Source organism: Silene latifolia, chromosome 11 (assembly GCF_048544455.1).
Source record: "Silene latifolia isolate original U9 population chromosome 11, ASM4854445v1, whole genome shotgun sequence".
NCBI classification, from domain to species: Eukaryota; Viridiplantae; Streptophyta; class Magnoliopsida; order Caryophyllales; family Caryophyllaceae; genus Silene; species Silene latifolia.
This window is the reverse complement of record NC_133536.1, coordinates 156287711-156314655: the sequence shown is the minus strand read 5'-3', so window position 1 is coordinate 156314655 and position 26945 is coordinate 156287711. Positions and strand designations below refer to the sequence as shown.

The 26945-nt window shown below is 37.3% G+C and overlaps 1 protein-coding gene across 2 annotated transcripts; it reads right to left on the bottom strand.

Annotated features, from left to right (window-relative positions):
- Positions 1-3558: 3558 nt before the first annotated feature.
- LOC141611985 (E3 SUMO-protein ligase SIZ1) lies at positions 3559-23200 on the bottom strand. 2 transcript variants are annotated; one of them, XM_074430674.1, is made up of 18 exons: positions 23032-23200; positions 22490-22597; positions 20690-20770; positions 20516-20558; positions 20251-20320; positions 18013-18175; positions 17692-17819; positions 16406-16474; positions 14640-14727; positions 14454-14529; positions 11095-11168; positions 10871-10978; positions 9623-9784; positions 8373-8477; positions 8203-8283; positions 7072-8107; positions 5054-5480; positions 3559-3958 (listed from the first exon to the last, which is right to left on the bottom strand). In XM_074430674.1, exons 2-17 carry the CDS (start codon positions 22541-22543, stop codon positions 5305-5307), a joined length of 2514 nt encoding a protein of 837 aa, XP_074286775.1. In that variant the 5' UTR covers positions 22544-22597; positions 23032-23200; the 3' UTR covers positions 3559-3958; positions 5054-5304. The 2 variants fall into 2 exon arrangements, with proteins under 2 accessions (XP_074286775.1, XP_074286774.1); XM_074430673.1 differs by having other exon boundaries at positions 22839-23141.
- Between the last annotated feature and the right edge of the window lie 3745 nt (positions 23201-26945).

Sequence of the window (26945 nt, the reverse complement as noted above, 5' to 3'; positions counted from 1 at the left end):
GCAATTCCCGTAGTTTTAGGCTACGAAATGCCCCGAATATTCTACATTGGTTCGTTTGGCTTTAATTGCAGGATTGGACCTGAAAGAAGCAGAATTGAGCCTTTTACTGCCCTTTTAGCTTGCATTTAGGAGATGGAAGAATTGGAGCGGAAATACCTACTGTCTCGGGATGCGTGAAGTTGCCTTGGAAAGCTAAATCATACGCCTAAAGGCTGGTCCAGTGGCAGTTGGCTCGATTGAGTAGGTTTGCTGGCTAATGTGCTCGATCGAGAGCTTTGTGATGAGGAGAGTCCTCGATCGAACCCCTGTCGTGTTCGATCGAGATGTGGCAAATTGGTGTTCCTCGATCGAGTAGTTTGTGTACTCGATCGAGAGGTTTTTAGCTGGGAGTGGTCGATCGAGGAGTTTGGAGTTGCTCGATCGAGCACTTTGTTATCTGAACGCGAGATTTTCTTATGTGAACTTATTTATTTTAATATCTTAAGTTACGTGTTTAGGAATAAAAGATCTTTCCTATATAAAGGAAAGACGTAATTAGGTTTAGATTATCTAATCTTTTACCAAAAACATTCACTGCTCTTGTTCGGCGTAGCTCTGCCTTTCATTTTCCGGATCTCAACTTTTGTAATTTCTTTACTCTCTCTTATTCAATTCAATTCCTTTTGCACACTTAATTTATTGTTCTTAAATTGCTGTTAATTATTAGTTTTGTTATTAAGTTTATGCAATCGCGTTAATCATCTCTTTACCATGTTTGTTATTGTTTTATTCATCGCTGTTATTTCATTTATCGTTATGAGTCGCTAAAATCTCTATTGCTAGGATTAGGGGAGTCATGATAGTAAAAAAATGATGCGATAATTAGTTTAGGAGGTTTTTGTTGTGAGAATTGTTTTATAGCAATATACAAGTAATTATTAGGTTGAGTGCACGCAACTAAAGTAATTAAACTGGTTAAATTCAGACCTAGATCGGAATATTGGAATGAACAGACTTGTTATGAACAATAGACTACCCTAATCAGAGTGGAAGCTATTTAGGAAGAATCTAGGGCGAATAGCGGACCGGAAGGACCTTTCCACTACCCTTCTCACATCAGACCGACTGACCTTTACCTTTAGCTGGCTTGTGTAATATCATGGTGAACCGAAATCTTGGCATATTTCTCTCTATTTGATTATATCTTATTTCATACTTGCTATTTTAATTGTTGTTTCTTTCATTGATTTTATTTCAGTTCATTAGTTTAATCAAAACAAACAAATCAAACCCCCCTACTTTGTGACCGTAGACAGACGGAATAACGAGTAGATAGTGACCGCCTCCCTGTGGAGTACGATACCCGACTTACCTCTGATATATTAGTTAGAGCCGGTTGGTTTATTTCTGATAGAGTTGCGACAGCCGTGTCAAAATTTGGCGTCGTTGCCGGGGAGTCAACTATTTTATTTACTTGTTCTATTTTAGTTTGTTTTAGTCTCAAGGGATTTTTCATTCCTTGAGACAATTCTTACTCTTGTCTCTTAGTGTTGTTTATGACAAATCCAACAGGTCAGAGTTAGTACCAGCTGATCCTGAACCAGAGAGGAGTTTTTGCCGTAGACAGAACTTTTTGAGGGAGATTCGTCGAGAGGAAGTCTTGAGTACTCTTGACCCTGTTCTAGAAAACTTTACATATGCAGAAGCTCAGTCTTTAGAGGAAGACACTTCTATTTCTACAACCATCACTAAATCTGCGAAGATGCCTAACATTGCTAGTCATTCCGAGCCGACAGCTGATTCTATTCCCAAGGGTTTCAAGCTTGCAACGAATGAGGGAAGTACTTTCGATATTCACCCCTCTTATATTAATCTGGTGAAGAGAAACCTGTACAGAGGAGTAGCTAGTGAGGATCCGAGGAAGCATATGGAGATCTTCACAGATTATTGTTCCACCATTCCTGCTACTAAGGAAGTGACACAAGAGAAGATTAAGGAAGTCATGTTTCCTTTTTCTCTTACTGATGGAGCTTGAGAGTGGTTGACTGACTTGGATAGGACTACAGCTGGATTACAGATTGGGATACCCTATCTCTTGCCTTCTACAAGAGATACTACCCTCCTCCACAGAGAACTAATGCATTGTGAGGGCAGATTACAAGTTTTAAACAAAATCCGACTGAGAACTTGTATGAAGCATGGACTAGGTTTAAGGAGCTAGTTAGATCTATCCCACATCACAGGTTTGGCCAGTGGTTTTTGTGCAAACCAATTCTACAATGGATTATATGATGACCACAGTACTATTTTAGATGTTGCGGCCAACAGAAGATTTCAGAAGAATATTGATGATGATAAGGGCTGACATATTATAGAGGACATGGCTACCCATTGTGCTGAATATGGAAATCCGAGAAGTGGTACGAGAACAGTTTCTGGAGATAGTAGTGCACTTGTGGCTCAACTAAAAATTGAATATTGATCTAGAATCACTAAACTTAACATTAACTAAGTTTTTCATGCTTTGAGTGGGTGAGATCTTGAATAACTATCTTGAAAAGAGTCGGGGGTGTCTTTTTCCGACAATCGGATTAAGAGAAACCTTCCGGTAAATTTAATAATGGGAGAGAGAGGGGTCGTGAAGATCACTTCTTTTTGAATAGGAGTATGTATGTGCAGAATAATTTATGTGTTTTCAACTAATTCCGTAGTACTTGGCAAATTCCTTGGGAAATTTAAAGTATTATTAAGGATGTAAAATTAGATCTTCAGTTCTTTGATGAAGTGATAATTAAACATTACTTTCGTGAAGCCAACAAAGTTGCCGACTTTATGGCTTCTATTGGACATTCATGTCCAACTCTTTCGAGGTGGTTTGAAAGCCGGTGGCTTCAACTTACCTCTATCATTCGAAAGGATGAGATAGATTGGTCCTACCTTAGAGGATCAATCTAGTTTTATTACCTAATCAAAAAAAAATGTTGGACATCAATTCTCCAATAATGAGGAGACACTTCTTTAGCCATACTTTTAACTTCGATTAGAAGTGATGTGTTTCTTCCTGCCGATCAGAAGTCAACAGTATCCTAGTTGACCAACTCTAATTTGATGTTAAGAAACGAATGTTTTTGCATACATACCGAGGTCCCAGTTTAAAAGACGACCATGGAAGACAATAGGAGATAATGACCTGGTGAAAGGAAATGCAAGGAGACGTGTGATCCCAATTATAGAGAAACAGGAACGAAGGTTTTTGATGTGCACGAAAAGGAGAGGCAACTGTATTGGTGGGAGGGATTATGAAAAAGATTGGTGTGAGGCAACTGTATTGGTGGGCGGTCGTTAGGGTGGAGGAATGTGAAAAAGATTGAAAAAAGTCGTTCGTACAAAATTACCCTATTTAAAAAGTGCATTTTTGTACAATTCCCAGTCAAGTACTTGTTCTCTTCATGTAAGAGTGAACGTTAAAGGTCACATGGTATCTCCACAGCAATATCCAAGCCTTAACTCCAGAATGATAAGTGATCTGCTGATATGAATCAACCCTATATGTAAATTATTCGAATTAATGGATAAAAATTGAAATCAACCTAACCAACTATATAAACATGACGAGTGGTACTGTACATGCTGAAAAGTGTCAAGTTATTAACCCGGATGAACTCAATCAAGTATCAAGTCTTGTAGTTTTACATTAGCAGCTAACTACATCAACCCCAAAACTGTTACTACCTTCATTCCACAGCTTCAAATTATTCGTCTTAATGACCTACAATCTACACCGAGATTTTCAATCATGAAAGCCGCAAAGCATGCAGTTATCATGAATTAACTCTAGAGAAGGGCTCTCTCCTCTCCTTTGCTGCTTCATTGGTCTTATCATTCTTTCCATTCAGACATAAAGTTTCCGGTTATATACTTCTAGAAATCACCTTGAAACATTCGTGCAGCACGGGCTTGCTGCCTCAACAACCAAAACCTACAAGGAATTTCAACAGCCAGATTATTAAGAAATGACCCATGAACACTTCGACCTACTGATAAACATCATGAGCAGGTTTGATCCAACACGTCAAGGCTAGAGTTCTAGACTTCGGCTCTCTCTGAATGTAACAATGTTAGAAGCTCATAAGGTTTGCCACCATGTGGTCCCCACTCAAATCCAAACTACACGATGGTGCAATCGAGAAAAAAAAAATGTCCTTAAGATTACACGTCTTAACTAAAAAAGGGTTTAACAGTATATCACTGTCTCAACTCTCAAATACTCACCAATTATGGCAGTGGAATCCATAGAACATCTCATATAAGAAGTTGAGATAAATTAATTAGATTAGCAATTCTAGACTCTAAAAGGGAAATAAACATATTATGGGGTGATGGCTTTTGTTTTAAAAGGCGCAAGGTGCAGTAAGACGAAGATAGCCCATAGCTACGAGGTGCAAGGTAAAAACGCACCCCTCATAGACACGAGCCCCCCACTGTTTTTGCAAATAAATGTCTACTGTTTTCAAGATAGATATTGTGCAACAATACCCTTTTTTGATTCAATGAAGGCTAACATATAATGGGGTAAAAGCTATGGATAATGTGGCAAAGAGAAGGGAATAATAGAAGAAATTGAAGAACAAAAATTACAGGAATTGCCCCGTTAGATGCCATCTAATCTAAAGGCGTACATAAGGATTACCAAAGCATTTCAGGTAGTTTCTCTCTGAGCTTTGGGGCTAAAGCTTTTAAAATTACACTGACGGGTTCTATTTAAAGATGAGAATAAGAACCACCATCCTGCTAATTCCATTTCACTATTTAACATACAAAAAGACCATCAAATAAAATAAGTTCTAAGAAAACACAACCCCTATTATAGCAAGAGTACCCTTTCAACAAATTATAGCTGCTATTTAATAATGCAAAAATAACACATAATTGTTTATCAAATCTCCTCTCTCCAAGAAAAAAGAAAATTGGAGAAAAGCATGTTCAAAGGCCTCATCACAATTGTTATATAAGAAAAGCATCTTGTCAAAGCAACTGAAAAATATGATACTGATACAGTAGATGATTGCCTTACCTCATTACGGAGAAAACAAACCCACTGAACGTCTATATATTTGTGAAAGCAGGCCTTCCTGCAGTGGTTTCGTAGAAAAAGGTCCATTGTCCCAGGAAGTATAAGAAGCTGGTTTATGTACGTGAATCGTCAAAGGTTATAAACAGCTTACTCACATGAAGGGCCCATTTAATGGAGACAAATTGCTCCAGAACTTTTACTAGACCGAACGTAGTTTACAAAATGTCCTTGTGATCTACAACAATGAAACATCATTTCGGTAAGATACTCGAAGACGATGCCTGATGTACCCGGCGTCTAGTTGATCTTTTTTGGCGAGGAAAAGAGAAAGGACTGTCATGCCTTTTCCTCCTAACACTAAGGTCAGACCCAGATGCAGAGGGTGATATAGATCCAGAATCACCATCTGTTCTTTGAATCAATGGACCTATATACATTGAAGGCAATTAGTCAAACAGTAGAAAAATTTGGAACCAAATAGAGACAATAAAAAGAGAACATATGCCCAGAGTGGTAAAAGACATTTCTCGAAACAAGGAGATAGGACAAGAAACTATTTGATTTTCTTCCATCACTAGAACAAGCAAATAACGAGACAAGCAGGACTTCACCAAAAGTTCCAAAACACTGAAAATAATTACTCCCTGACCCCTATAACCTTCATATCTTTATTTCACAACGAAATCGTGAAATATAGAGAGAGGGCCTTGTTTACAAAGAAATCAATACATATTCATTATTAAAAAGAGAAGTACAAAGATCATCGTTGTACAGCTCAATAAGGAGAGTAAGAAGATTATAGTGCCGCAACGGAGGGAGTACAAAAGTACAAGATGAAAAAGCACAGCATTACAGCAACAGAAGAACCACATCACTCCCCAGCAGTCACACCAGTCATTCATACTCCTAAGTTTCGAAACTTTAGATACATGCTTCACATAACAGGTCAAAGCAATATATATCGTTGTTCCTTACCCATTCCACTACTTCAGTCCTCTAACAAGGATTAACTTAATAAACAAAGACTATCTAATTACTAAAGATGTCAAATGTGCAAACACTAATAAATTTATGACATAAAGCCTTCTTTCAAAGGAAATGTTGTCTTAATTTTACCCAATTCACTCTTTTAGTCCTCTGACCAGGACACCTTGCTCTTTCTATCCATCTTTTCTCTCAATTTTTGGAAAAAGATGTGCCAACTATTAGCTTCCTTCCCGTATAATGAGCCAGTGTTTCCTTTTGTGAAAGCGTCAGAGCAGAGAAAACCTCATATAATGGCAGGGAGTTAAATATATCAAGGGAGGTGGCCAATCCAGACCTGAATCTGGATGCTGAAATGCTAGTGTGTGTGTGTGTGTGTGTGTGTGTGTGTGTGGATTAAGATTCACAAACATCAGTCTTAGGTAAAATGTAAAAGTATCTAACCACAATTACTCTTCTAAATAATTACAGTAATAATAAAGCAATCTGTATAATTTACTACTTTCTTTGTTCCCCACAATAGTGTACTAGACAATAGTTTACGTTTCTTTTTCAGGCATCGTTTTATATGGTGGAAAATCGAGAATGGGCCCATTAACCCAATTTCATATGATAGAAAAAGCGACCCCAGAAGCAAGTGTAAGCTATTGACTGAAACATAGGGGAGACAGAGGACATAGCTCCTTTTTCTGAGTATTTCACTTCAAATGAAAAGCTAACATAAAGTGTATATATATAAGAAAAATAGTGTCGACAGAGCAACAAAATTGCAATCCCCGAACTTGGCATATAAAGGGTTCTGACAATAGTTTACAACGTTGCTCCAATAGTTGCTAATAATCCCATAATGATCAGATTCGACAAACCACATTACAAAATCAGGAGCTGCTAACAATTTGAAGAATAAAGTCTGAGACTAGAAACACAAGCTAACGCAAACATAAAATAATGAACAAACCAATCACAAATTCCTACACCTCTTAAAAGCAGCTTCAGGTTAAAATTAAATTAGTATTTAGGACAGGAATATATACCTTCTTCAGACTTAGATTGGTTTTGCAGATCCCCCAAAACTTCACACGCAGACTCGTGTTGAGCCTCTACATTTCTGCTGGAAATCTCATGTCCATTACCTCCAGCATTCGAAAAATTCTGATGGTCACCACAACTATTATTTACTAAAGAAAGTTCATCTCGAGAGACAGGTGGACATGGAAGAACGTCCAAAGAGATGCCTCCGTTAACTGATGGTAACCGATGGTCAAATGTGCCATTCTGGGGATCGACAGAATCAGCAACATGAGAAACAGGATTTGTAGATTTTTCCAGTGACAAATTCGCATTATTATGTCCAGCACATGATGCGGAATTATTATCATCTGGCAAGGCACGGGAAGTATCAAAATGGATCCCTGATGCTCCCAATGAATGAGGGCGAGAGGACTGAGGTGTGAAATGGTCATCATTACTCCTACTGGAAGCAGAAGGACCCTCGGAATGAACATCAGCAGAGAAAGAGTTGAGAACTTTGGCAGCAGATAAAGCGAGGTGTCCCTCATGATAAGGTGGACTAACAACAGGAACACTTTCAGGATATATTAAACTAACATCGTCATCATCCGAATCACTGAGAACAATAATGTCAGCATCTGGGGCAGGACAACCATGGTTTTGACCAAAGAATTTCAAGGCTGAGCTGACTTCGGGTTCGTTGGTGTTAGAAAAACCCAATTGCTCAGTAGCGTCTTGGTTAATACTTGGGTTTCCATCGTCTTTGCCATTTCCTGTAGTGGTGCTGCTCATTGTGATGATATCCACAGCTTGATTTTCAGCTTCGCCGTTCCCTTGATTCATGAGTGATGCATCAACAGCATTATTCTGCATGTTGACTGCCAAAGTATTGCATTCTAGTGCATATTCTTTCCTGATATCAGATTTGAGAAATTCTTCAACGGAACCATCAGGCCTATGCCACTTTGCAAGATTCTCAGAATCACGAGCCTTTTTGACTCGCCAAGAACCGTCAGGTTTTAGGTCAATCTCATTGATTTCCTCAGGACAGCTTCCTACCTGGGGTTAAAGAAGTAACCGTACAAGAAATGAGATTCACATACAATTAAACAATCAAGACAACATAAACAGGATGAAATATGTATTAGAAATACCATTTGCAAAATATGATTGAAGAAAGGATCCACAATTATATCCTCAAGAGAGTAGTTCTTGAGACAGATAGGGCATTGCCACTGCAAGCACAAAGACATTCAAATATCTAAATATTTTATCTGCAGCAGTAAGATTTAATAGTGAATTCAATATATGTCAGAAACCTTGCCTTTCTAGTCCGTTCATTTATGCCCACAAGAGTTTCTAGATCAAAGCAGCCCATGTGTGCACAAGATCTGAATCTTCCAGCAGTCTTCATTCTAGATCCACTCATCTGTGTTGCGTGATCCCGAAGAAGGGGGAAGAGTGGTAAGTAGAAGTAGTTAGAGACAATACATTTATACATGGAAAATCATTGCCTTCTTAATGCAACCTACTAGGCTACTATTAGGATCTGTGAATGTAGTATCAAAAAGTCACCATTTACCAGATAAAGTTTCATTCTAGCACATATGTATAATCTGAAACCCACAATGAGTGCAGAGTTCCAACATGAAGCAAGAACCAGTGTAGAAAAACTAGTAGAGAAAAATAACTAGTGTAACAAATTTTACTCCGCAAGCATAAGAATGTGAGGGAGAAGATTAGCTGAGATTATGGCCCTATAAAGCTACAAAAAAGCTTTAGTCCCAAGACGGTCACTAGGAAGTAGAATTGAGGAATGAGATAAACTAAAAGGAAGGTAGGAGTTGTAACTGGTAAGGATGAGATGTCAAGACACTCGCTTACAAGAGTTGGACCATGTGAGATGGAGATTGAACGTCATAACAGTTCAGAGAGTTAATGAATGATAAAATGAAGGTACTGCAAGACGCCGTAAAGAGCCATAAAAAGCTTAGATTCGGGTTATTGGGAGTACCATCAGTATCCTTAAGAATGAAGAAAATGTGGCTATGGATAGGATGAAGTGGAGAGAGAAAAATATGATTTTAGATAGGATTATGTGGAGTTCCAATGCGTCCGAGTCCATGATATAACTCAAGGCATTGATTAACTGAAACTGAATCCTTTCGTGCAACTGGAATAGGGACACTCAACGGTTATTAATTGTCATTCCAATCAAATTTGCAAAGTGTGACTTGTCGCTTGTGAGGAAGACCGTTAATTTACCGCTTAATGTTTACCCACATTTGAGTGTCCGCATTGATAAAAGAGCAGAGAGTTTATCACTTTATAAAAAAAGTAGTCAACCCTCCAATTGTCAACTTTGTTCTTGGGTTAGAGCAGCCTTTATATGCTTATAAAGTGGACTTTCGCTTTCCCTCCCCGTTATTTCACAAGGCTAAAAGAGCAACTTTATTTTCTAACAAAAAACACAACTTTAGTTCGTCTGTCATTTGGCATCAACCAGACTGATAGCCAAACCATGATTCAAGAAAATAGATTCTCCATCAAAATCAAACAAATTTCTGAACTTACAGGGCAGCGAAGACTAACGGGGACAGAGTCCGCAATCACTTCCAGATCACTATCACTGTCAGCGTCGTCTGCAGTAATTCCACCACCAATACAACGATGAATTCGAGCCAAAGCATCCCCTAAAGGTTCGCCATCAGTTTCCTTGGGAATCATACCAAACACCTACACCAATCATAGAGATTTTAGATGGGGTAATATGTGACAAAATCAGTGTCAAGAACTAAGGGAATGACTCATGCAAGCCTAAACGTCACGATCCAAAAAATTAACAATTAGAAACATTGACGTCTTTGATTTGCAGATCAATAGCCTATCAGCAGAAGGGTGCACACTTTGAAAGTGCAGCCAGACAACACACTGCTAAAATAATTAAAAAGAAGACTGAAAGTAAACCACTGCTGCTAAAGAATCAATATACCAAGTTTAATACAATCAGCTGCATAATCAAGAAGAGTGCCCCACATACTGAAGAGAAGATTCTGATACACACTACAATTACTTCTACACTATTATATGGTCGCACGTATTGGACCATGAACTAGCGTCATACTCATAAGATTATTAATGTCGTGGAGCTGTGTATGATATACTGGATATTATCATATGTGGCCATGGAAAAAGGGATTCACTGAGAATTGAGATAATTAAGAAAAGATAAGACTATACATATTGAGGATTAGAGGAGGGAGAACCGTTTAAGGAGAGCAACTCATGCACCGGTTAAGCGACATGATGCATGGCAAATGTGAAGAGATTGAGGGATAAGAGAAGAGCTAAGAAAACTCGGATAAAGGTGATTTTGTTTCAAAAAGGGTGTATTTTGTCATGCTATTCCACTATTAGACTTGGCAAAAGGGTCAATTACATCAGATCATCTTAGATGTGTCAAACACTTGACGTCAGGTGGGGTTAAGTCGAGTCATTAGGTTTGGCTATTTTCTTTGATTTTGTTATCAGGTCAACTCGAAAACGAGTCAGTTCGGAATGAATAATTTTTGGATCAATAGTTGGGTCAGGTCAATATAGCATTCTGGTCACATTTGGCCAAGTCCATTACATTCTAATTTGGGAATCGGGTTAGAACTTCCATGTATATGCACAATCCACCAATATTACATGCAATTCTGCAAACTTAATTTGAGTAAGATATCTACAATAAGCAGTAAAATTAACCCACCACTAATAATCCAACACCTAACATCGTGAAAAAAGGTTAAAGGTAACACAAATGCAACAAAACGATGATACCTGTTCAAGTGTCCGCCTTCGCACAAGTCTGACCCCAAAACAGAAATTCCGTGCATCAGTGAAAGACAGTGAGATTTTATTTACTCCTTCCATTATGCATGATGTAATCTAAAAAAGTATGATAATAATGAGCTTAGGGTGTGGAAAATCAATATCTAAATCAGGTGCATAGTCTCATTGCCTCCTGAAGAACATGAAAAAAAATGTATATGTTATATACTCACTTCAGCAACATTGTCACGTCCATTAGCTCCTAATTGCTGTGAAGAAGGTCTACTCACAGTCTTGACAGGGTTTCCTACAAAACCAAAAACCAATAAAAAATGAAAGGGATAGGACTGTTGTTTTTTCATGGTTCTCAGATGATACAAATAGAAAAGGCTGAACAGATATAGGCTTTCTCAGTCAAAAACATTGGTAGTTCAGAACCCGCAAGGCAAGAACCTTTTTTCGCTCCTCTATTCACTCTTCAGACATTGCACGGCCTCCACGTGATGATAGATTGATAGTTGTGAGTTCGCGGATTTTCTTTATACAACGCTGACAGGGGTTACATAAAAAAAATGTGTTATTAATCGAAGGGGCTTTGTTTTTTGCATTATGGATGGGTGTAGAACCAGTGTATAGTCAACTCTTGTATAATGGTTACTTAGGGCTTATCAGTAGAAAGTCACGGGAATATAATTTGAAGGCAAGAAATTTCATGCGTTGCAAAAGCTGGAACTGCCTTATATACAGTCTCTTTGTGCTGGGTCAAAATCTTGAATCAATATTCAACACACAACATTTGAAGTTTATATTGCTTCCAACATCCTCACTGATAATTTGTACAGTAATGAAAATTACATCGCAAATTGTTGTGCCTAACTGCTACTTCCCAAAACCAGAAACGTGCACAGCTTAGTGATTTGCTTTATTTCGCCATATTCTTAAGTCAAAGAATAGTGAGTCTTTGGCTCCATGGGATATTGAAATAAGTTTGAAGACTTATCTATTTAAAAAAAAACGAAAACACAACAAATGCTCCATCTACAGCATTTATGAGTACGATTAAATCCATGAGTAACAACCTATATAGCACAATTCCTCCGCAATTGATATAGAAAGCATAATTTATTTGAGAATCTGCGTTTATCTTCTTTTGTAAGTTGACATTAAGCACGTATTTCCAAGATTTTAGGGAATTGGCTAGTAAGCCATGCTGCAAGACATTTGAATCAGAGATGAAGAGAGGAACTCAGCAAGACCAGAATTTTGGAAGGGGTCAAAGAAAGTATTCCCATGAAATATATGCAGGTTTAAGTACTAACTGTCTAGCATACTCCTTTGTATCTAATTTCACTAACGATTTTCTATTCGATGGACAATAAGTTTAAAGTTGCAAACAAAGGGCCATCTGGACTGTTGGAATTTGATTTTGTAACCCATGGAGGCTAGCCTTTATAAAATTGTTCTCGGACAAACATAATGAGAATTGGAAATGATGCTAGTGATATCATTAACATAACAAGTTTAAAGTAGCAAGCAAAATGTTCTCTTAAAACATGAATCAGCGCACCTCCAACACTAGAAACTGCAAGCTCCTTTATCAATATACATTTGCATTCCATCCTTTTTATCAGACATAATGAAAAATTGGAAGTTGAAGTTGTTTCCATAAAGATTCTGTAGGTGTTTAGAATGAATAGACTGTTTCATTTAAGGCAATTATTAATGGATCTCATTATTACAAAAAGAAAAGGGCCCACTTGTACCCCTCGGGTATGGACTAATCCCACTTGTACCCCTTCTTTTCATGAAAGCCCACTTATACCCTACAATTTCCTAGTTATTCTCACTTATACCCCTCAAATATAAGTTAATTTCACTTGTACCCCTACTTTTAAGGAAATCCACACTCCAACATCCTAGTTACTTAGAAACCGTGACCATAAGTTATAATACTAAGCACCAACAATTAAGACGTGAAATGAATTCTCGCTTGTCATTACGAAGTGAGAAGAAATGTTAAGTATCGTCAAGGCGTCAAGTAAGATGTTAAAGGCTTCGTAAACAATATGAAGAAGTATATCTTAATTGAAATATTTTTCTATTCAACAAACATCGTTTTTCTTTCCAAATTCATTTTATATAACTCCATTTCATCTTCAACATTCATCTTTTACCCTTCTTCCTCACTTTATCCTCAACATTCATCATTTACGATACTTAAAGGGTATAACTGAGAATAACTAGAAAATTAGAGGGTACAAGTGGTCTTTTCTAAAAACAAGGGGTACAAGTGAGATTAGTCAATACCAAAGGGGTACAAGTGGGAATTTCCCAAAAGAAAATTCACATACAATTCTCACAATAAACATTTGGGTGGAGACACCATTTCACAGTCACCGTGTCTTGAGTTTCAAATTTCTTGTACTGTGGTCAGCAACTCACTATTCTTTCACGGTGTAATATGATAGTTTGTGCATTTAATGACTTGTTAAATAGTTTGTGCTTCTAATATTGTGACATAAAGACCATTCGAAGCAATTGTTGAAGCAATTTTCATTGTGGATCATCTGGAAAAAGTATCTCTAAGTTTTTAACCACACTGAGTAGTGTTGCGTACATTGAAATCCCTTACCTGATTTGTGGATTACTATGTTGCTCGGACTCTTCAAAGATTACCTCGCGTAGCCGTGTCGGACACTCGACACTCGGGCATGGGAAGGACACTCTGACACTTCATTTTAGACCAAAAAAACATGATTTTTTTTCCATAATTTGGACGAATCCGACACTTGGACACGCACCCGTGTCGGATACTTCTAACCGAGTCCGAGCAACATAGTTGTGGAAGACTTTTCAGACACAGGGATGATGATATACGCCATATGTATTTATCAAAGATACACTTCTACCAATTCATCTACCACATAGTCCAGTACCCATCAAATCCTGATTCTAAGTTCCTTCACATGCCACCTATTCATTTAAAGATGTGAAGGTCACCATGCAAACAGGTTAATCTTCCCTGGTTGCAATTTGAACAAAATCCAACTTAATGTCGATCACACACTTCGGAGGCCTTGTGTCACACCTAAAAAGTAATTTAGGAATGGAAGTACATAACGCTGCAAATAATCTATCCTAGTACAAACATTTAAAAATGTGCATCTTTGGGGAGCACGTCAAAATCAAACAGTGTGAAAGGAAAACAGCAACACACAAAAAAAATGATATTCTGGTGGTAACTAGATATAGCAAACGGGTCACTCGAATGGGGTACAAGTCGGGCTAGCATTGTTTGTTTACTCTATTTATTACCACAATGCAAGTACTGCTCCTCTCTAACCCATACACAAAGCAATGGCTAGAAAAAAAGTTCCATCGAGTCAGAAGTTCTCCGCAGTACAGGGTTAGACGAGGGCTTGTGTACAGAACACAAATCAATAAAAACTTGATGGCATCAAATAAGCACAGGATTCATCACCAAAAAAATCAGAATAAGCACAGGATACATAATGGCATCACATATGTATGATTCTCAAATCGCAAATTAATGAACATCAAGAGCGTATGACGCTTAAACAAATTAGCATACCATTAACCTGCAGATCTGCGTACTGTGGCCATTGTATCCTAAATGGAACTATATCATTTACAAGCATGCACCACACCTGGAAAGATGAATATTACAACAGGTTATATTCTTGGAAGATACTGAATTGCTGATAGTAAGAAGGGGTATACGCTATAAAGAGTGAAAGCTAAAAGAGTAATAGATAACCTGAACACGAAACTCGGCCTTCTGCAATAGATCCCTATCCACCCTTGTTAATTTGAAGGATTTCTCCACACTCACATGTGGGTTAGTTCTGAAAAGCATAGAAGGAATGTGTATAATACACAAGCTAACTACTTGACAATGGGAGCACAAAGGTCATATGGACGAAAAGCCAAAAACACAGAAATCAATAGAATAAATAAGCAAGAAGCTGTAAGGTATTGCCAACAGCAACAGTACTTTTAGAAAAAAAAAAGATATATATAATGAAATTTTCTGAAAACAGTGAAGTAAGATTCATATATACAAAAGAATCACTGGATATTTAATGAACGACACTGCATCTCAGCCCCAAGACTTAATTATTTGTTTTTGCCTCCTCAAATAGATGACAGCTTATTGGCATCTCGCTAACTTTCATTTTTATTATTCAGAGAATTGAACATTTATGGCACCGAGGAGAAACAAGTCAATCAGACATTATTCAGAGGATGACCACCTCGCTCAAAGGTTGGATAGAGAACAGAGTTATCTAATCAAACATTAGCTACTTGCCGGATTCAGTTGCTGCTCTGCTTGAATGAAAACAATTATTTAAAGAAAGTTAAGATGCAACTTCTTCAGAAAAAACCTATTCACTTTGTTTCCCTCACAGTCCTGCAAGATGTACAATCTACTAGTACTCTTGAAGGTTGTTAAAGCCATGGTTACCGGATTCGCTATGAAAACGTCCTAACCAATTCGCAATTCGCGCTTACAGAATGTGTGTTATATGTATTTTCAGTAAGCAACATGATAGAATTTGCTTTTAACAATTCAAGCTTCGTAGGGTACCGAGCGAATTCGGTAACCATGGTTAAAGCTGATGTCTGCAGAACACTCTACCATATAAAATTGAGAAAACATAATGTAAAAAATATTATTGTCGAATTAGACTGATAAGTTGATAACTGTTTCCAGTTTCATGGAATAAGTACATATGGAAGCATATCATGATTTCATCGAGTCTTCCGAGACCTGTACCATGAATTGGCTCCAGATAGGACACTCTATCCTCACATGTTAGGGAGCTTCCCAAATAAAATGTGTAGATAGACATAGAGGAGACCAGGAGGATTTAATTTATTACATCCTAAGCCAATCCTAATATGCATTTGGCATCTTATAGACAGAACTCAGTACGACAAAACTACAGCGAATGCCTGCTGGCTGTCACTTTGCCATTCATTAGACATCAAAACTGGAAAAGGAAGGTAAAACCATATATAATTGTTGGTTGAACAATTCATATTCTGACAGCTGATTACTGACAATGACAATTAGGATGATGATTGATGAGGGCATCACATAATCAGCTGATGGATCTTATTTCAGACAGATTCCAATTATGTTAGAATACCATTTCATTGAAAAAGCAATTTATCCCATTCTTTGAAAAAGTTAAAAATAAAGCAGCACAGAAAATTTGGAAGCATGGTTACCGAATTCGCTCGGTGCCCTGCGAATCGCGAATTGCTAAAAGCGAATTCTATCATGTTGCTTACTAAAAATACATATAACACACATTCTATCAGAGCGAATTGCGAATTGGTAAGGATGTATCCATAGCGAATTCGGTAACCATGTTTGGAAGAAAGAGGGCACAGAAATTCATATTTTAAGTACCCATCCACAGTGCCCCGTGTTCAGTAATAATCCAAGTACCCATCCACAGTACCCTGTATTCAGTAATAATAGTACATCATAAGAGACTAAAATATTTTGCATACCCGTCCACAGGAATACTCGAAGGTACTAACTTGACCGGATACAACGGATGTGCCATAGCTGCCCAGAACCTGAATATGACCACAGACGTCAATAGGAAGGGCATAAAAGAAAAACTCAACTTCAAGCACACTCTAAAAAGGTAGAGGCAGAAAAGGAAACATAAGCAGCCACTGTGGTCCCAAATTATTAGAAAAGGTACCGCTGCGGTCCCAAATTATTTTGACAATCATAAGCGCGATATGACTATTTTACAGGACCAGACACACAGAAATACTTTAGGAATAAATATGTTTTAGGAATTTCATCAAGCCAAACTGCAAGTTTCACTTTCCATGTATTGCCAATTTGCCAGCCAACCAGTAGAGATGAACACTCCCCACCCACCCACCCACACACACACACACACACACACACACACACTCACACTCACACTCACACCATCAAATCAACTTGCCCTATAATTTCAAATTCTCTCTCATAAAAAGATGGAACTAAGACACTTTGTAGAGAGGGAGTATATTTATTATATAGCTAGGAATTATTTGGCTCACTAACTAAAGCAGATACTATAAGGATGCACAGCTTCACAACTCCAACAATAGATAAAACTTGTGAACAATGTAACAATGCTGAATAATCACTGTGAAGATTTTGCACATCAGTTCACATACTCATCCAATATCTCCAGCTGCCTGAAAAATAAGGCTCCATTAAAGGTCTGCCGTCTGTGTAATTGTAAGCCTCATAATCTTGGGTAAAATTAGCATCAACAGTTTACTTCAACAACAGCCTACTTTTTTCATCTTCCCTGATTCCTGCCTTGTGTTATGTCCCAGCATTAAAGAAGTGGGTCAATTCTCATGGGAGCAGCATTTTAGTGTGAGAGGTGAACTATTGGTTTATCCTATTGGTATTATTGAGCACTATCAATATTTCAAGGAACAAAGATATGTAAGACTAGGGAGAGAAGAGAAGACAATGTTGCGGCAATGTGCCTGTATCCCTACATTAAGTAGTCACTGGTTGGAAAGATGTCCTATATCTTTTTAGAAGTTCTCCCCCTTGGACTATCTTTATGACGAATTACTTGCTTATCTGCATTGTGAACTAAGGCTGTTGGGACTTTTCATAAATAGCCTCTTTATCAGGTCATAGCATGAAAATTTGATCAAAACACACAGAATTAATAGCCATTAAATTATATACAATCTTACTTGTTCCACAATATCATTACAGTAAGAGAAAACAAAACATAAATTACAATGAGGAGGGAAAAGTTACATACGGGTCAGAACGTTTCACACGACAGATTTCACATAAAAACTGTGTCGGAGTAGGTATTGTCTCCATCAGCCTCTCAGGAATTATCACACAATTAATGTGTTGCCATATATTGCAGTCACGGTCCACACACTGCACGGTAAATAGTCTCATGAGAAGCCCATTACTAGAAACTGTTCCCGAGTTCAACAAATTGATTAAAGAAACATGGAATAACACAAGACAATCTAAAGAAATAACATTCAAAGTCAAACTTTTTACAAGTATAATATTATGAAGTGATGTCCCGGAAAGAACATATTGTGTATGATTGAAACAATTGTACCTGAACCAGCGGAACATCATTGGGCAAATCGCTGCCACAAGGACAACGAAGTTTCCTTTCAAACTGTGATTCATCAACTTCCTCTTTAGGCCGCAGTCTGCTGCTACTCGAACTATTATGCTTCCTTGTATTTGAGTCACTAGTCACTGATTCTTGCATATTCCTACCGCCCCCACACCAAAAGAAACCAAATTTATAAATACAACCACAAGGAATCTAGATAGGCACGGCTAGCAAAGTGCAAGTCCATGATGATGAAAACTATGAAAAACTATAAAAGTCGTCGCCAAAAATTCTAAATATGAAAGCCATCCCCCTCTAATCTGGATTTTGTTTTTCAACCAGAGTTACAAATGAAAGTTAAAAAGAACTAGTGTCTGGGTCCAGGTTCCCATCTTGAAGTCCTTCATGTAATGTCCTACAACAAATAGTAACTTCACAAAAAAACAATGACAAATTATTTGAAATCATCCTTTAAACTCTACAACTAAATTTCACCCCATTTTTTCTCATATTCTACTCATGTCCACAAAGTGTTGGTTTTTATGTCGGCTACCAAAGTCACAAACCTACAGCAAGTGTCGTCTTTAAACGGGCTTGAGATGAGATGTGACATGAATGTCATAAAGACGCTCAAACTTCTATCCAAAAATCTTCTTAGTTTTCAATGAAAAGGTGTTCCACATTTTTTATGCCTTTCCATTTTTCTCTCTTCACACTTATTTTTACGCCCATCGTACTTTTACTGTCATGTTTTCCCTTTACTTCACTTTTTCACAGTCAACCCCAAACAATTTTGTGACCAAGCCCTAGTTGTTGCATTGGTGTATACCTTAATTCCAAAGCAACCAAACAATAAGATAACAAGTGATCATCAGGTGCTCTCTTGCAGTTAGGTCCTGTCTTTGCGGAATCTATCCTTATCCCTCTTCGCTGTAAGTTGGATTCATCCTCACGACTGTAATATTGTACTTTCTACTTGGAAGTAAACCTGGCAAAACGGGTCACTCGGGTCGGGTTCGGGTCGGGTCAGTTTGAGTCGGGTCATTTCGGGCCTGTCACATATTTCGGGTCGGGTTGGGTCGGGCCGGGTCACTTTCGGGTTTCGGGTCAATTTCGGGTGATCTATTGTCGGGTCATTTCGGGTCGGGTCATTTTCGGGTATGAGTCATTTTGAGGCAGGTTGCTTTTGAGTTAATGGCTAAGCACTTAAGTTAGTATTATTTTGATTAAGAAATACTATTTTGCAAATTTAACTATTTATTAGGGACTATTGTAACCAATGAAACTTTATTTTGACATATATAATATTAATATGACTTAGTACTAATCGCTTCGGGTCATTTTGGGTCACTTCAAGTCATTTGGGACCGGGTCAATTATGAGTCGGGTCTTTTCAGGTTGGGTCACCTCGGGTCGGGTCAACATTGGGTCAGACAATGTTCGGGTCGGGCCTGGGTCGGGTCGGGTCAATTCGGTTTCGGGTCGTATTCGGGTTAAGCAAGTTCGGGTCATTTTCGGGTCTCGGGTCAGCCTTTTCGGGTCGGGTCATTCGGGTCTGACCCATTTTGCCAGGTCTAGTTGGAAGAGAAAAATGAAAAGAGGTTGGATTGCCATAATTTGGAAGATGGCCCTTTTGGCTAATTATGGTGGTGCACTAGGATTAGGATTGAATAGTCATCGGATTTTGATAATATGCCACTTCCAATAAAAAGGTAAAGTTTCACTTTTTGAGGCTACTATATAGCATGTGCTAACCAAACAGCAACCTGTCTTTTCTTCTTTTTGTAGATAATATTACCCACCATAGTTTTTTAATACGTAAGATATATAAATTAAGGGGAACCAAGGGGTGACACCCATGTCAAAAGGTATCGTAGAGATGGTGCCCATCTACAAAAGGATAGAGTATTACCCACCATAGTATTAGAGCATAACTCTAAAGTGCATTGTTGATCTTAAGAGCATTGGTTTATACACTTCAGCGAGTTTAAAGATAAGTAGGTGTTGTGGAACGAACCATTCAAGACAAAGGAGTGAGCCAGCGTGCAACAAACATGTCGACCCAAATACCCAGTTAACTCTTTGATAATCTAGAGTTAGAATCAAAGATTTAAAAAGTGGGGAGGGGGCGAAAATCCAGTAAAATAATAGAGGATCTACTAGGTGAGACTTTTTCCTTGGTTTAACAGACTCAAGAAATTTTCAAGAGGATACGAAAGAAGAAAAGGTGTGCACCTGTATGTCGCTTCAATAATTTCTATGAGTCCCTCCTTCCCATTTACATTATTCTTGTACAAACCAGGAGCTGCAAATATGCATAAGTTGTTAAAATTTCTTCTAATGCATCAAAACCACAGACAATAATAAGAAAGTTTCTCTGAAATTAAATTCTACTAAGTAAATTTCTAATGCATTGCAATGTTGAGAAACGCATGCCGGATGCTGACATGCTGTTGAGAACATATAAGATGGATAAGATGAAGCAGGCAATGAAACTCACTCCCTTCATCATAAAGCAAGGCCAAGATTCTGTCAGTAAGATCCTACGAACAGGTAAACCGAAGAAGAAATGAATTGTCAAGCAGGCTTAAGATATACGTGGAAAAGCTTTGATATCTTCATGACTGCAATACAGCAATGAGGATATCAAAAATACATAATGTTAACACCTTACCTGTTTCCTCCCTTGCTTTGAAAGACCTACTTGACTTAGTACATCCTTAAGCTCTTTGATCCGGAATTGTAACAATTTAGTCTGCAAATGCAATTCAAATATGGTATTACAAACAATGCAATTCTAGGGCCTAGAGGATTCTATTTCGCACATTTAAGCATGACTGGCTAATTCGATATGAATACATGACATACAATTCACGACTAGCTGTAGTAGAGTGTCTGATATAGATACATATTTTAAATGAGCGTCATGATAGAGTACACCTAAATGATTCGCAATTCACTAGCGCTGGGAGATGGCGCAAATTAGGTATACATCCACTTAAGAACCTGTTTTAATACGGAGTATTACTTTTCTTTCATGGTGTGGTCAGATAATACATATCACTGAATGACTGACAAGAGAATTCCTACAGGCACTAGAGAAGACTACACATACCAGAGTGGCCGGTATAAAGATTACTATGAAATTTTCATTCTCCCGCAACAAATTGTCAGAAAAGATAAAATTTGATTTCAAAAAAGGTAAAATACAACTTCACATTCGGAAAAAGATTGAGAAGCCAAGGCATCGAATTTTACAACTCAAACTTTCCGTACTTCACGGTAACCATACTTGCATAGTAACAATTTCCAAGTAAGATAATCAGGTCCTCGATTCTAGCCATAGCTATTATTATTATTATTATTATTATTATTATTATTATTATTATTATTATTATTATTATTATTATTATTATTATTAATAAGGCTCGTGATAGACAGCATTTAGAAATTAGGCAGGGTTTACATCTCACTTATAGCAATTTGGTTTTCCTCATCCAATTTATGAGTGGTAAGTAAAGCAGCATCCAGTTAGAAATTGAAATAGAGTTTTCTCGTTTCATTCATTCATTTACTTGTAGATTAGCTTCTCTTTTTGCAGAAGTATGATACAGACATCAGCTTCAATCTAGGGGACTCGATAATTCAGAATATTCAGTCCAACTGCTTTTTCTGTCACCCAACTCACGATGGAATGCTTGCACAACCTTTAAGGCCTAACCCTAATTCTTAATTCTTGTTCCAACTAAAATAATTACAACAACAACAACAACAACAACAACATCAGAGCCTTAATCCCAAAATGATTTGGGGTCGGCTGACATGAATCATCCTTTCGAATCGTTTTTAACCTTTGAAAATGATTACACGGGTAGAAAATAGGAGACTGTGTAAGCCATGAAAATGATTTTTCTACTTTTGTGGAGGACAGCAAATAAGACTCATACTCTTTAAAATAATACGAGTAGTATAGGATATTTTTTTCAACGGAAAGCCAATACTCGTTTACAATCCAAATTTCAGCTAATGAGTACGCTCACCCTCTATCATCACTATACCAAGGTCTAGAACCATCCCATCAACGACATCTCTTTGAGAAAATGACCAAAACTTAAGCAGGATTATTGATGGGAACAAGCAGTAGCATTATAGTTAACCATATGCAAAAGGTCTACACTTTATACGCCGCCATAACGTTTGAAACAGCTAGTGATAATAATGCAATATTGTACTCCCTCCGTCCCGGTCATTTGTTGTCCTTTGGTTTGGCACAAAGACCAAGGAAAGAGGAAAGAGGAAAGGGTCAATTACTAAATGACAAGTGGAACAAATTGAGTGTGAATGATCAAATTGCTCATCAATATCATTCTTAAAATAGAAAGGACAACAACTCACTGAGACACTCCAATATGGAAAAGGACAACAAATGACCGGGACGAAGGGAGTATAATTAAAGAGAAACTTGAAAATATACCTTGCAAGCAGCAACTGAATCATTATCAATCTCCATGTCTGAATTTTCTGACATTGACGCGCCCGAAATTAATCAAGAAAGTTCCCCCTAAGCCAACTGATTATAAACCTAAAAAACAAATTAAAAAAAAAACACATTGCACCAAAATTTAGTCCAGAAACCCCAAAATGCATAAAAAAACAAATTAAAAAAACACCAAGTACTATCAATCAATTGTAAGTGTTAATTCTGTAAATAAAAAAAAAAAAAAAAAAAAAAAAAAAAAAAAAAAAAAAAGAGAGTAGAATAGCATATGAACACTGCATGGAAAATTAAGCAAAGAAAACCTAAGAAAGAGGAGAACAATTACCAATTTCATAAACCCACCAAGGAATCCTTCACATATAATACAACCTAAAGAAACCCTGTTTTTTTAAATTGAATTGAGTATTTACTGGATTTTGTGAATTAATATGAAACTGGGTTAATATATAATGTGGAATATACTTCGAGTACTAGGTTTTTGTTTGTGTTGAACAAAGAGTGACGAGGGTTGTCGCTACCTCTTTCGCCTCCTGGGCTTCAGCTTTTACTTCATTCGATGCCACCGTGTTTATTGTTTAATGCTTTTCATGTATGGGTATTGGGTATTAATATTGTGGTATACCGAATTAGTGAGTCTCGATCCTTTGTCTCATTTTGTACCGGCTACTTTATTTAACATATACTCCCTTCTAGTTTAGATAACCCTCCATATATTTATAAGAGCACAAAAATTAAGCGGTTAAATAAGGTAAAGTATTGTGATGGGATGGGGTGATTGGAGAGAGGGTGTTATAATTTAGGGGGCGTTTGGTTGGGGGAATAAGGAAAGGAGAAGAGAATAAAAATGGTTGATTCATTTTGTTGTTGTTTGTTTGACACAAAGAAAGGGTAACCCATACCCCCCTTACCCCTAAAACCATTCTCATCCATACCCCTCCCCCCCTTGGGTAAGCTCATAACCCCATAATCCCTTCTTCCTCCTACTCCCTATTTCTACCACACCCACCACACCCTCTCACACCGTCAACCACTGCCACCTACACCCTACACCCACCACACCGACACAACCACCACCAGCGACGCCGCATGTCCACGCTACCCCATATCCTCATCCACTAAACACCACACCAACACCTTCAGTAACTCTCCCACCCCACCAACCACCACCAACACCTTCCTCGGCCACACCACTGCAACCGCCCGACGCCGGCCACACCAGATCTGGTGTTTTAAGGGGTGGGGGAGGGGTTTTCGAAGGGTTGTGGTGGATTTTTTTAGAATGAATAAGATGTTTGGGGTCGGGATTGTGGTGTTTGTTGAGGGCGTGAGGCGCGGTGATTAGGTTCGCCATGGGGTACCGTGAGGAAGATCGTCGGCGCCGGTACTTGTGGTGGTGTCGGTGTAGATAATGGTGGCAGGTGGTAGGTAATGGTGGTGGAGGTGGTGGATGTTGGCTTTTAATTCCTTTTCCCTCTAATTGTCAACCAAACACTCAAGTATAATATGGGTGATCCCATTCATTTCCCTCTTTTACCCTTTCTTGATTTCATTCTCTTACCCTTTCCCGTACCAAACGCCCCCTAGATTATTAATCCCCCTTATACTAAGGGGCGTTTGTTTTGTGCATGTGTATGGGTTTGGAATCGGGAATCATATCTGAGTGGTATGAGGCTGGAACTTGATTCCTCATACCTGATGTTTGTTTCAATTTTGAGTGGTATGGGTTTCAAATTCAATTACGGTTAAAATCTGTAAAATAAAATATTTTTAATATAAAATTGTGATATAATTTTTTAATCAATTAAGTATATAAAAAAAATTATTTTATGATATGTCATAATTTCTTTTTTCTCATTTTTATTCAATCTAATTTAATACTCATGGTTATCAATCTCATACTCGCCCCCTCTCCTTGGGTATGAGAAATTCATACCTCATGGGTTTGGGGTATAAGTATGAAACCCTTACATCCTCCAAACAACACTTGGTATAGGTTTGGCTCAGGGTTAATTGACAAGAATAATCCAAAATATAGGTGGTCTTCTTATATTAATCCCAACTTCATTTTATCTCAAAATAAATCATACTATTAACTTCATCTTTTCATAATAGACTCGGTAACCTGTTACCTGTTTGTCCGGTCACAATTAACAAAAGAAATCTAAAATTTTTAAATCAATACCCTTAACTACTCAACATCAATAACTAAAAATCAAAAACACTGTACAACTGCACCGCTACCTCAGAACATCACCACTACACCACCCCACACCACCGAACCATCTAGATGGCACCACCATCACCACCTTCTCCATCTCCTATTCTCAATTTATCACCTAGGCATCACCGTCACCATCTTCGCACCATCGCGTCTTCCTCACTCCGCTGTCCTGTCTGACAAAAGACCCCAAGAAATTTCTTGAATCTTCTTTTTCTCGTAAAAAGCCTAATTAAATATGTAAATTGCCCGATCATCGTCAATCACAAATACTGATTATTAGAGTGCTTGTTTATCTTCAATGTCCATAAAATATCAATCTCAGTTCCAATCTAGATCAGATAAAAATCCATGTACCCAATACCAGCAGCTAGATACATAGGAGGACGTCATTTATTTCTCCGTTCTTTGATCAAATCCATGCTTACTTTAGCGAAACTGAAATCACCAGTACCTTCAAGGCTTCACTTAATACTTTTCTAGTAACGCTTTCACTTTCACCTTTAATCCCTTTCATCATTGTTCTTGAAATATATACACAAAGATGGGGATGTCTCCTACATTATTTTCTAATTAATTTAATTTTTGTATCACATACTCAATTTTTGTTTGTGAAGCAATATTTTTGTTTATTCTTAGAATTTTCGGGATGGGTTTGCTCTGGGATCTTGTTATCATAGCTTTGGCTATAGTTCAGTTGTGGCGGGATGGTGATATCGGTGTGAGGCGATCTGGTGATGTGGTAATTATGGCGTGGTGGTGGGTTGGGTTGAGGGTGGTGGAGCCGTGAAGTGGTGGTGGTGGTGTTTGGTGACATGAGAATTAATGGGGGAAGAAGAAGTAGGCTTATAAACTCAAAATGAAAATAAAAATAAAAATTGAGATTCACCTGTTGGTTTACCTGATTTTACAGGTTAAAAATGACACAAGTGTAATATAAGAAGAGGAGAGTAATAGGTTGGTTGATTTTGAGTTAAATTAAAGTTCGGATTATTATGAGAAGATGGTCAATAGTTTGGATTATTCCTATCAAATAATCCTTTGGCTCATTCCAAACTCATATCTCATATATTTTTTATGTGAACCAAACACCCTCTAAAAGAATAAGAGATCTCCAAAATTTTCCCGCCTAAATAAATTTGGCTATAATTGGGTTTTAATTATATCATATCTGTAATTGGGTTTTATTATATCATATCTGTAATTGGGCATTCATTATATTATATTTACAACTGGATTACTTCTCCTTTTCCACCAATTAATACAAAACATTAATAATAAGAAATTTTACAAATAAATTTCAAATTGAGTTAAATATCAGTTGTATAATTGTTATTTTCTTTAATATTCTTATCTAAAAAGCGCGCATTAGCGCGGGATCTATACTAGTTGAAAAATTAAGAGGTTAATTCTCCCTCCTTTTTTTTACACACCATTTCATTTCCCTCCCTTTTCATAAAGGCATAGTTGTTGAAGTTTTTTCCTCATAATGGATTCGATACACTGACAGTTTGACGTAAAATTAAAATTACATGAACTTAAAATTATTACAAATTCTAATTTCTAATTAAATTACATAAAATTAAATTAAAATTACATTAAACTCTAAATCGAAATTAAATTAAACATTAAGATGGACTTCAGATAAAATTACATAAACTGTAAATTGAAATGAAGAACAAAACAGAAAGATGGACTTCAAATCTTATCTATATAAATTCAGAAGACAATACTCATTGTACAGCGCGCCACGTAATAAATGTATTTTTTTTTTTTGGAAAATCCAGGTTATGGTGGGACCCATGAGTGTGCAACGTGTTTAATTATTAGATATCCGTCTTTTTGAACATGCGCTAAATTCCATGTCGCAACAGATTATATAAAATAATCTTATGGAATACTTCTTCGAATTAATATTATGATAAAATTTTATACATTCTGTGAAAAGAAAATGTATAACATTTACGCAGAATTAATTACAAATGCGAGTAAATGTGATTAAATTACATAATTTTTAAAACAAAATTACACAATAAAATTACATAGTTTCAGGAAGGAATTACAGTTATATACGGGATCGAACCTACAACAGAAATGAATTACAAAAATGAATTACATGTATTTTTGTTAATATTATTGTACCACAAATTCACAACATAATTTTTTAAAACTACAGGGTACAATTTTTTTTTTTTCAAAATACAATAATGACGG

Excerpts from the sequence above, each read along its gene's own strand:
- LOC141611985 (XM_074430674.1), bottom strand. The coding sequence starts at position 22,543 with ATGTCAGAAAATTCAGACATGGAGATTGATAATGATTCAGTTGCTGCT. Across the intron at positions 14,530-14,639 it reads AGGCCGAGTTTCGTGTTCAG|GTGTGGTGCATGCTTGTAAA; the intron begins GTTATCTATTAC and ends TCATCTTTCCAG. Across the intron at positions 8,108-8,202 it reads TCAATCATATTTTGCAAATG|GTAGGAAGCTGTCCTGAGGA; the intron begins GTATTTCTAATA and ends CTTTAACCCCAG.